Here is a 12255-nt window from a genome sequence, read left to right as displayed (position 1 = left end):
GGGACGAGATGAAATTGGATCACTCGGGGATGGGATATGAAACTAAAGAAATGGGGATGGGGAAGGAGGACGAAGTGGGCTGGGAGGAACCGAGGAAGCTTTAGTTTTTTTCTTTTTTCTTTTTGTTATCTTTTCATTATTTATATTTTTTAAAATACTTTTTCCATCAAAATATTATACTCTTTTTGAGTGTGGTGTGCACACAATTTGGCCATGTGAGCTATGTTGCCTCCACATTGGCATGGTCAACGGTCAAAGTGATTTATTAGGTAACAAATATCGGAGTTAGAGTGTTCAAGTGGGAAATATATAAGTTTGTGTACCGGGTTGGCAATTGGGCGCAAGTTTAAATGGCCACAAGGACATTTTGCCTAATATATTCACTATATACTTGAGGTGTTCATCACCGAGGCAATTATGCCTTCCCCCCTTTTTTTTCCAATATCGGATCTATTCCTCTAATAATTTGAAAACGCATCTTTCAAAAATTTGAAAGTAATTTTAACACATCAGTTAGTGGTAATGACCAGTAAATAACATAACATTTAGTTTTTCACTTCCCGATATTAACTTTGGAGAGATCACTTATCCAATTGGTTAGAGTTCATCATCTTTTTTCCATTTCATTTGTTTCTTTTCTCCTTCTCAAGAAAGTATAACGTGTTCACGCTTATATAATTTGCACCATATTAGAGATCAAGAAAAAAAAAAAGGATGAAATAAAATATCACAGAACGATAATAAAATGTTCTTGAATTATTTTCTTCAACTTTATTTTATAACTCAAAACATAATATTTTAGGTGATTATTTTTTAAAAAATTGTACTAATTAATAAAGTATACATGCGCAACGCGCGTGCACATAAACTAATAGATGAATATTGATAAGGTCCTAGATAGTGCTGTATATTTAATTTGACACGAGATCCTGAATTTGTTAGACTTTTTAGTTGGTTTGCTTATGCTTATCTGATGAATGGATATTAATGATTTTCGTGATTTTGTAAAAAAGAGTGCTCGTTGAAATCAGCTAACTGGCAACTCCTCAAAATCTCCCTCTCGGCCGTGACTTGTGTAACGTAAATCACAAAATGTGCAGTAGTTTTCTATTTACATAAAATTATTATTTAACCCCATAAGGTTAATAAAAAGTAGTTTACACAAATATACTTTTGTTACCTAGCACCAAATTAATGACCAAATAATCTCTTGTTGCAAATTAAAGCTCCATATCAAGTTGCTATACATTTTCAATTTTAAATATATTAACTATCCATGCTAGCTCGCTTAGTTATTTTAAATAAGTTGAATTTATGTATACAAGACATATCCATTTTAGTATAAGCCAGTATTTACATAAATAAAAATAAGAATTAATTAATTCCAGAGTATTGTAGACAAATTAAAATCACCAGTACTGTAACATTCAATGTATTTGTACTGCATCTGCATGCAGTAAAGTTTTATTTGTAACCGTTCGATATCCTGGCCAAAAAAGAAGTGGAAACACAGTCTAAAAACCATTAATTCTTAGATCGTTAACAGGGCAGCATCACAAAGCGATCGAAACTTCACTTCTTCCTTCATGATGTAGATGTAACTATGTTTGAGCCTTGGTGTTTGAGCTACGAAAACACTTTCTGATATGATGTTAATTTGTGGTGTACTTGCTATATATACTAGTATATTATTTTGCGGGTGGCATATACGAGCACTTAATTTTTGACCATAATCGAAATTTTTATCACTTTTTAGTATGTAAATATCTTTGAGTTTAAACTACATATTTTAGTTTTTGTTTTATCTTTTATAAATTTTTCTTAAAAAAAAAATAAAAATCACAAAAGATTCACATTTTTGAATTACCAGCTTTGTTTTAATTCGCAAAAGAAAAGAAATTCACAAAAATATGTTTTTCTTCTATGACTAGCAATTTTATAACTTTTTCCTTAATAGTTTCTTATATTTTTCTAGTTTTTAGCTTTAGTGTAGTATCTTTAATAAAAAAAGAAAAGAAAAAAGAACCAATGCAAAAATGTCATATAATAATATTCTTTCATATCTTTTTTAACAAACTCACGAGTACATGCACACTCTTATTTTCTTGGCCCCTAAACCTACGCCACTATATTTTTCGCTCACTCACACAATTAAAAGGACACACATACGCGAAAGAGGGGTAGGGAACAAAAAGAAAGATGAACTAGAGAATGGAGGAGGATTTGGGTCTTCTTCTCCAAAAAACCAGCAACTTTCAGCCATTAAAAAGCTTTTTCTTCCACCATTAACATAGCCTTTCTCCTCCATCCAAGCACCCCTCTCTTCCTCCATTAAAATACATCAAACTTACCTCCATTAACACCCCCTACAGCTCCGCAAAAAGCCGGAAAACGTTGCCCTCAAACATTCCAAACCAGTCCCCTTTTCCTCGTCTAAAACCGCCTAAACCAGCTCCCAAAACGAGCCACAAACCAGCTGAAAATCAGCGCCAAATAACCAGCCAAACACATGAAATTTCAGCAGCCTTCCACCTCCAAAACCACCCAAAAATAGCCTTCTTCCTCAACCAAAAACATCCCAAAATCAGCACGAAATCCCAGCTAAGCACACCCCGTGAACAACCCCGTTTTGAACGTAAACAGTGGCATCAAAGTGGAGGTTGAGTTTCCGTTGAGGTCTCGAGTTGCCGATTTCGTCCGGGTTCACCGGCGAAAGCTCCGGTCAAGAGTCGTCGAGTTGTTTAACCTCTTGTAATTCCAATCTGGTTGATTTATACCAAAGGTCCGTTCTCGCGTTTTTTCGACTGATTATTTTGTCCATTTACGTTGTTATTTGTTAGCGTAATTATTGGGGCATGAGGTAGTAGTTCATTTTATTGATGTTTGGATTGTTCGATTCTAAGTGTTTCCATGTTCATATCCTCATTGTACCTTTTGTTAATTGTGCGAATGAATACTTATTAGAGTTTTAGATTTCATATATATTTGTCCATGTTCTTTATCATAAATTAAATCTAAGTAGAACTAATTGGTGCAATTTAGTTGCTGGGTCATATCATTGTAGTTTACTTAGTTTAGTCGATTTTCTCTTATCTGATAACAAGTACAAATGTTTAGACTAAGGATTTTGTCTATGGGGAAGAATTTGGGTTTCAAAATAATGTTCACTGTCCGTAGAACAGATCTAAGAATTGAGAAGCAATTGGGCCAACAATTTTAATTCTAGTTAACCCAACATCCATAATATTCCGCTCAATCCATCTTCTTAATTAATAAAGATTGTTCCATAATAGATAATTCCAACAACTAAACACTACCCTATTTCTACAATAATTTCCCTAAGTTATGGCCTTACAATAATCTCAAAATTTAGGAAGAATTTATGAACATTCGTAGAATGCTTTAGGTGCGTTTTTTAATTCATTATCATGGTTATGTACACGTTCGCGTGACGTAATTTTGATTTTCAAAATAAATCAAGATACGCGTTCGTGCGACTTTGGCCAAACAATCTTAATAATTAACAAAGCTTGATTAATTGTGTACACGTACGCGTGAAATGATTTTAGCGCCCCAAATAAAATGGATTTACACACATGTGATCCGTTTCAAAGGTAAATCCATAAACACCATAATTTAAAGCGGTAAAAGGTAAAATGTACGTAAGTTCTAAAATGGGTAATTAGATAATTAACTAAGTCAGGTATGATTAAAGCGACCGTGCTAAAACCACGGAACTCGGGAGTGCCTCATACCTTTTCCCAGGTTAACAAAATTCCTTACCTGGTCTTTTATGTTCGCAGACCATAAATAAGAGTCAATTTCCTCGATTTGGGATTTTAAAATAAATCGGTGACTTGGGACACCATAACAAATATTCCAAGTGGCGACTCTAAATTAAATAAATGATCCCATTTCAAATTAGGTCACTTTAATTGGAAAAACTCCCTTATTTCCCTCGGGAAAAAGGAGGCGTGACAGCTCTGGCGACTCTGCTGGGGACTAGAACCCAGAATCTCTGGTTCAGGATTTAGAATTCGAGCTTATTAATGTGATCTATACTTGGCTTTCTTGATTATTGATATTACTGTATTTGTGGGCCTAATGTGCTAATTGTCGCTCATTTACCGCTTTGATATTGTTTGAACTGTATAAATTGTCTTCTTACGCCTCCCTTCTGAGTCTTCTGAAACTATGGTGCACACGTATCTGTGGCCCACTTTATATTAGAGGTCGAAAATAAGAGTGTGTATGTGCATGTGAGTTTGTTACAAAAACAAACTCACATGCACATACACACTCTTATTTTCTTGGCCACCAATTAATCCCTAAACCTACACCTCTATATCTTCCGCTCACTCACACAATTAAAAGGACACACATACACGAAAGAGGGGAGGGAACAAAAAGAAAGAGGAACTAGAGAATGGAGGAGGATTTGGCTCTTCTTCTCCAAAAAACCAGCAACTTTTAGCCATTAAAAAGCTTTTTCTTCCACCATTAACATAGCCTTTCTCCTCCATCCAAGCACCCCTGTCTTCCTTCATTAAAATACATCAAACTTACGTCCATTAACACCCCCTAAAGCTCCGCAAAAAGCCGGAAAATGTTTTCCTCAAACATACCAAACTAGTCCCCTTTTCCTCGTCTAAAACCGCCCAAACCAGCTCCCAAAACGAGCCACAAACCAGCTGAAAATCAGCGCCAAACAACCAGCCAAACACATGAAATTTCAGCAGCCTTCCACCTCCAAAATCACCCAAAAACAGCCTTCTTCCTCAACCAAAAACATCCCAAAATCAGCTCCAAATCCCAGCTAAGCACACCCCCTGAACAGTCCCGTTTTGAACGTAAACAGTGGCATCAAAGTGGAGGTTGAGGTTGCCGTTGAGTTCTCGAGTTGCCGATTCCGTCCGGATTCACCGGCAAAAACTCCGGTCAAGAGTTGTCGAGTTGTTTAACCTCTTGTAATTCCAATCTGGTTGATTTATACCAAAGGTCCGTTCTCGCGTTTTCTCGACTGATTATTTTGTCCATTTACATTGTTATTTATTAGTGTATTTATTGAGGGCATGAGGTAGTAGTTCAATTTATTGATGTTTGGATTGTTCGACTCTGAGTGTTTCCATGTTCATATCCTCATTGTACCTTTTGTTAATTGTGCGAATGAATACTTATTAGAGTTTTAGATTTCATATATATTTGTCCATGTTCTTTATCATAAATTAAATCTAAGTAGAACTAATTGGTGCAATTTAGTTGCTGGGTTATATCATTGTAGTTTACTTAGTTTAGTCGATTTTCTCTTATCTGATAACAAGTGCAAATGTTTAGACTAAGGATTTTGTCTATGGGGAAGAATTTGGGTTTCAAAATAATGTTCACTGTCCGTAGAACAGATCTAAGAATTGAGAAGCAATTGGGCCAACAATTTTAATTCTAGTTAACCCAACATCCATAATATTCCACTTAATCCATCTTCTTAATTAATAAAGATTGTTCCATAATAGATAATTCCAACAACTAAACACTACCCTATTTCTACAATAATTTCCATAAGTCATGGCCTCACAATAATCTCAAAGTTTAGGAAGAATTTATTAACATTCGTAGAATGCTTTAGGCGCGTTTTTTAATTCATTATCATGGTTATGTACACGTTCACGAGACGTAATTATGATTTCCAAAATAAATCAAGGTACGCGTTCGCGCGACTTTGGCCAAACAATCTTAATAATTAATAAAGTGTGATTAATTGTGTACACGTACGTGTGCCAAGATTTTAGCGTCCCAAATAAAACGGATTTACACACATGTGATCTGTTTCAAAGATAAATCCATAAATGTCATAATTAAAAGCGGTAAAAGGTAAAATGTACGTAGGTTCTAAAATGCGTAATTAGATAATTATCTAAGCTAGGTATGATTAAAGCGACCGTGCTAAAATCATGGGACTCGGGAGTGCCTCACACCTTCTCCCGGGTTAACAGAATTCCTTACCCGGTCTTCTGTGTTCGCAGACCATAAATAAGAGTCAATTTGCTCGATTTGAAATTTTAAAATAAACTGGTGACTTGGGACACCGTAACAAATATTTCAAGTGACGACTCTAATTAAATTATATAAATAATCTCATTTCGAATTAGGTCACTTTAATTAGAAAAACTTCCTTGTTTCGCTCCGGAAAAGGAGGTGACAGCATATATATAGTCAAAGCTGGAAAGTTTGTTCCTCCAAGGAAGATAGATATCATTATATTGTTGATGGAGATCAGGTACTTTAATTTTGGCTCCTTCCTTTGTTTAATTTGTTCCTCATATTTATTCGTACATTGTGTATCCTGTCGTGAGTCAAAGAAGAATAGCAATCGGGGGAAATTAAAATGGCAAAATTTGAATGGGTTGCCGTAGTTTTGCATTTTATGCATATGATTTTGAGGACGATGTTGGGATGACTGACTGTACTGTAGTAGCTTGGTTTTTTCTTTTATTCTTCCAAGTGATTATTATTTTTTAACTTTTAATGGTTTATATGGCGTCGCTGCTAATGACAATATCAAATTATTTTACAATATAAAACTCTTCATCCCTAGCTCCTGGCATACGCATTCTACAATATAATATAATAGAACACTCTTCTTACTGTTAACGCTGGACAGTTTGTTGGTCTTGGCTTTACGTACTAATTTTACATGCTACATTTGATTATAATGAATTGTATCTTTTTCCTAATTCTCTTACCAAGCATGACCTCTATCTCCGGATTGGATAGCATGCATGTAGTACATCATTCTGTCACATGTTTAATTTTCAAAATTTCTCATGTTTGAATGCCTTCATCTTCATCTTCATTTCATTTGTTCACTCCTAACTAACCCTCCAACAATGGATGTTTATAGGTTAATTAATGAGGAATACATAAGGACCCTTGAGATTTTGAGTAAAAAGCTCAAGTTCAAATACCTCTGTTTTTTATATTTATGAAAACTCATCTCCGGGTGTGAAGATGTTGCTTCGGTTATTGAACTGTTGTGTGCTTTTCATTCCTAAACTTGTAATTCTCTATGTTGAATAGTTACTTAATAATTATACTCTAAGAGCTCTTACTATATATTTCTAGAACCAACAATGTTGAATGAAAAAGCCTTTATTTCCTTTCATCTTCTCTGTTTCCTCAAGTTTTACTCTGTTTATCCGGCTCATTCCTTTAGATAAATACTAGAAATTTTCTTATAGTTATGTACCCTTTAGGCATTATATCGTGCGGTCAGCAGTTGTGGGGATATTTCCAGAACACCGTCAGCCATCAATTCCTTGACTTTAGTAATTTTTATTACATAAAAATACCTAAAATGTTCTTATTATTTGTAGTCATCAATTTAGACATTATATCAATTTCTGTTATTTTTTAAAAACTATTTCTAAATAATGAATTATTTAGTTTAAGTGAGCATTCCTTTTAGAACATGGAATCCTCTTTTATAGTGACGACAAACAAAAAAAGTTGTCCAATCCTATTAGGAACCAAATTCTATTTCTACAAGGAGTTAGATTCTACTAGTTCTTTGACAAAGTTATACTAATAAATAGAATCACCAGATCTATACATATGCTTAACCCTACCCACGCGTATTACATCATTATATGATATTTCTCTGGATCACAGCTAGCAGTCGTTGGCTTTCTCTAGTTTCTTCTTCAGTCTTTGTTCTTCGCTTTTTCCTACCTGTGAATTAGTAAAGCATTTTGGTATAAGGTAATGGGAACTCACGTCCAAGAGGAAATACTTATGGACATTCTTAGCAGGCTACCGGTGAAGTCACTTGTTCGTTTCAAGTGTGTTTCAGAATCTTGGAATACATTGATCTCTGAACCTTATTTTAAGAAGAAACATCTCAACCATGCTAAGAATCAACCGACTTTCCAAAAGATGCTTTTTTTAAAATGGTCCAATAAGGATGATACTTTTCACTTCTATTGTTCTTCTTTATCCTTGGTTCAACTTGTTAAGGATATCCCTAGATTTGATTGTCCTTCAAATTTTGATTTAGCAAATGGTGTAAAACTCTATTCTAGTTGTGATGGTTTGTCTCTCATCGGGATTTGGAGTAAACCTGATCGGGAACAACCTTCAATATTATTGATATGGAACCCCTCCACAGGAGAATCAATAATACTTCCCCATTCAAAATTGTTAAAACAGTTGGGATATAATGATGATGACGATGATTGGGGATCTACTTATGGATTGGCTTATGACTCTACTAGTGATGACTATAAAGTCCTTAGAATTGACATATCTAGAGATGACAATGCAAATGAAATTATGACATTGAAAAGTGGTTCCTGGAGAAGAATTGATAAAACCTCAGGTAAGGCAGTTAGTTGTTTGTTGTTTGGTGGGGAGTATTTGGCAGTTGTACATGGAGCATTTCATTGGCTTGGTATCTTATCAAGGTTTTGTGTGGTTTCATTTAATATATCATATGAGGTATACGGAGAGATACCATTGCCGGAGATACTGTGCTCGCTCCCTTCAACCTACTTGAATCGCATTCATTTTGATGGGGGCGTATCAGAATTGGGAGGAATGCTTTATGTTTGGTATAAGTACGACAACACTTTCAGTTTATGGGCAATGAAAGATTATGGTGTTAAAGAATCTTGGATGAAGTTGTTTAGTATAACAAGTATCGGATTTCGTGATATCACACCGATATATAAATTTTCAGATGATAAAGTGCTGCTCAGCATGAGAGTTAATTTAACAATAAGAATTGTAAATAGGATAATATCTATTGGATCATTTGGAATAAGCAATCGAAGATGGCCTCTAGATTGTGATGATATTGATGGAGTTACTATTGATGAGGATGGCATTGCTTATACGGAAAGTCTGATCTCTCCCCGAGTGGGTCTTTAAATTATGCGTTGACCGTCTAGATAATAATTACAACTTGTTATTCTTATAGTTTTATCTACTGCTAAGAATCTTTTTGGTTCCAACATTGATTTACCGACTCTGTCGGCTTGTTTTTTGATTTTCTCATATAATGAGAATCTGTGCCCATCGATTCTCATTATAATTTAATTTGTGCCATGATAGGATAACTAATTTACAATCTTCCTTACATGTGCAATGCCTCTTGATATAAAGGTTCTCCGTTAAAGTTTACACGTTGTTCAGTCCAAGATGTGCAGTTTTACAGTTGAGTCTCCTCCTTGATGTTAACTCAAACAGGCCACACACACTTTTTAGGAATTTTTACATCTCTATTTGAAACTTTATTACCATCCCTACTCAAGTTTCAATTTAATTACATCCTATATACAAATTTACCAATTATATACTTTAAAAATTAAATGAGTATCCCTTTATATTATGAATCAATTATTTCACATGCTTATTCTCTCTCCCTCCTGCTCTCTCTCTCTCTCTCTCTCTCTCTCTCTCTCTCTCTCTCTCTCTCTCTCTCTCTCTCTCTCGTCTCTCTCTATCTCTCAATCCCTAATTCCAGTAATGTAAAACAAAGGAAAAGAGAGTAGCAATTCCACCATTGACAGCCATTAAAAAAACTTTGAATTCGAATTTGGGTTTTCAAAAACCATTATTTGTTTGGATTTGGTGTTATTGCAAAAAATTAAAAATATTGTTTGAAGTTTATATCTCAATTTTGAGGGTGTTTTGGTGAAGATTAGACTTGATTTTGGCTGAATTTCATATTGAAACTCGGAGAAGAAGAAGAATAAGACATGACATACATTATACTTATGAAATTGTAGTAAAGTTGTAGTAAAATTATAGAAAAATTGTATTATGTTGTTTATATATATATATTTTATTTAAATATTGTATTAAAAGTTGAACAATGCAATCTAATATGTTCAGATTTACATAAGCCTTAATATAATTGAGTTGTGTGGATAAAAAATATTGTGGATTAGTGTTGTCCTGTACTAGGATCAGGATTTTAATTCTGTTCCCTTCAAGACAGTTTGGCTAAAATTCCACCGTGAAAAGTAGACCTGTTTGTGATGAAGATAAATGGGCTTCACGAGACAAGAGACAATTTTGTTTTTTGAAACGAACGATCATTGCTAGGTTAAAACAATTGAGTTATTTGCTCATCCCCTCATTACTGTGACCTTGTGTATGGTAAGTCCCAATTCTCTATACCATTGTTGCTTAGTTTATGAATTTATGTTAATTTGCATAATAGAGATTAGAGTGAGTCCATAGTTTATACAACTCATTATTTGTTTTCTTCTTTCTTTATCATCTTTGTTGACTCTTTAACTTTTCTGCTTTCGTTACTTTCTTCTCGGATTATTGCAGCTTCAACCAATACCCAAAGAAGTTGTTAGCATCCGATTCTTGATTGTGCCCCGATATTGCTGCACCTGAAAAAGGGGGACCTACCTAAAGTAGGTGCTAAAATGATAGACTTAAGAAGGCATTGGACTCAGACCCATGGTAGATTTTCTTTTCTACCTTATTGGGCCTTTGTATAATTGAGCCACGTTTCCTTTCTCTTATATTGGAAACCGGCCCGTGTCCGGATTTATTGATTATTGGACTACACTGTATATATTAATAGATTGATTGAAGTCTATTGAGGGTAATGGATCATTTTCTCCTCTTTCTATTTACCCGATGGTCTCGAAGCTTCTCTCTAACACAGAATAGAACCTAGGGTTTTCTCTGATCCATTCACACAAATTCAATCACTTCTCACAAGTTAACATGGTATCAGAGCAACGATTCCTGACGTACTCGAGGAGCTGCTTCATCCTATCGGTTCAAATTTCTCAATCTATGAAGTTTTTAGTTGTATTCGACGAGAACTGTTTCATGATTTTCAGGAAATTTTGGGTGTTTTCCGGGGTCATTTGAGGTTAGCTTCATCATTTTCTTATTTTAACTCAGCAAGGCTCTACTCATTCGAGCATTGTGAAGGAGATACAGTACTATCTGTTCATGCCTCAGTGTATAGGTTTTGTGACCTAATTGAACAATTTGTGTGATTTTAGCTCAAATTTTTCTCTGTACTATTCTTGTTGTAGTATTGATTCTCAAAATTTGCCCTTATTTGTTGATCCAAACCATGGGTACAGAATCGCCCTCTTCCTCTCCTATCCTTCAATCATCTCCTATGCTTATTGACCCTTCACATCCTCTCTATGTGCATCCATTCGATAATCTTGGTGTTCTGTTAGTGTCAGTCCCCTTTACAGGGGCTGAATACACTTCATGGAGAAAAAATATTCTAATTGCCTTGTCTGCTAAGAATAAATCTGGGTTGATTAATTGTAAAATTCCACAACCCCGGCCTAGTTCTCCTCTTTATGGTTACTGGGTTAGATATAATGACATGGTCTTTGCTTGTCTAAGCAATTCCCTATCCAAAGACATTGCAGACAATGTTTTACACTGTGATACTGCTTGTGACACTGTGATACTCCTCTAGTGCTAGTAGGTATTATCAAATACAAAGATAAATTGCAGGGGTATCTAAGGGTTCCTCTGATATTGCTAGCTACTACACCAGACTTAGGAAACTCTCGGATGAGTTAAAAACTGCTGCATTTGGCCCAGCATGCACTTGTGGGGCTGAGCCACAATGCAGTGATGGTCAAAAGCTTATTCATTTCCTCACAGAGTTGAATAAAACCTACTCAAATGCTAGGAGTAATATCCTTATGATGTATCCTGTCCCAACCCTGGGTAAAGCATACTCCATTCCCCTTCATGATGAGAGTCAAAGGGAAATTCAGCCATCTGGTGGTCCATTTCTCTCAGAGTCAACTTCTTTTTCTGTGAAATCTACACCTGCCCCTGCTCAGTTCACCAATGGTCCTAAATCCTTCTCTCAGAAAATCAATTTTGACATCAAAAGGATAGGTCTTGTGTGCAAATACTGTAAAAAGCCTACCATTTTGTTGACAAATGTTACAAACTTTATGGGTTCCCAAGTGACTTCAAATTCACAAAGGGTAAGAAGTCTGTTGCTTGTGCTCAAATTGATATTTCTACATCAGAGGATCAACAGTGTTCTGAGAATATCACCAACAATCCTATCCATGGGTTCAGCAAGGAACAATATCAACACCTCATGAGCTTATTTCAACAGTTTCACATCTCCCCTTCTCAAGATTCAACTGGCAACACCACTGCAATGGCTGTTTGTGCAGGTGTGGTCTGTAGTCTTGCTGTTTACTCTCTTACTTTATGTTGTGTATCACAATTAAAAGTCAA

At 35.2% G+C, this 12255-nt stretch overlaps 1 protein-coding gene across 8 annotated transcripts in view; it reads left to right on the top strand.

Moving 5' to 3' along the window:
* The first annotated feature begins 2136 nt into the window (after window positions 1-2136).
* Window positions 2137-12255, top strand: part of LOC107795622 (F-box/kelch-repeat protein At3g06240) — a 31092-nt gene continuing 20973 nt past the window's right edge. For 2 of the 8 annotated variants that reach the window (XR_001650172.2, XR_001650170.2), the window contains exon 1: window positions 2137-4998. Coding sequence is in view for 1 of the 8 variants with exons in the window: in XM_016618282.2 (XP_016473768.1) it covers window positions 7759-8922 (1164 nt within the window). In the remaining 7 variants the exon portion in view is untranslated. The other 6 variants (XM_016618282.2, XR_001650169.2, XR_012701314.1 and 3 more) reach the window with 6 other exon arrangements.

Source organism: Nicotiana tabacum, chromosome 17, assembly GCF_000715075.1.
Source record: "Nicotiana tabacum cultivar K326 chromosome 17, ASM71507v2, whole genome shotgun sequence".
NCBI classification, from domain to species: domain Eukaryota; kingdom Viridiplantae; phylum Streptophyta; class Magnoliopsida; order Solanales; family Solanaceae; genus Nicotiana; species Nicotiana tabacum.
This window is presented reverse-complemented; position numbering and strand designations above follow the sequence as displayed.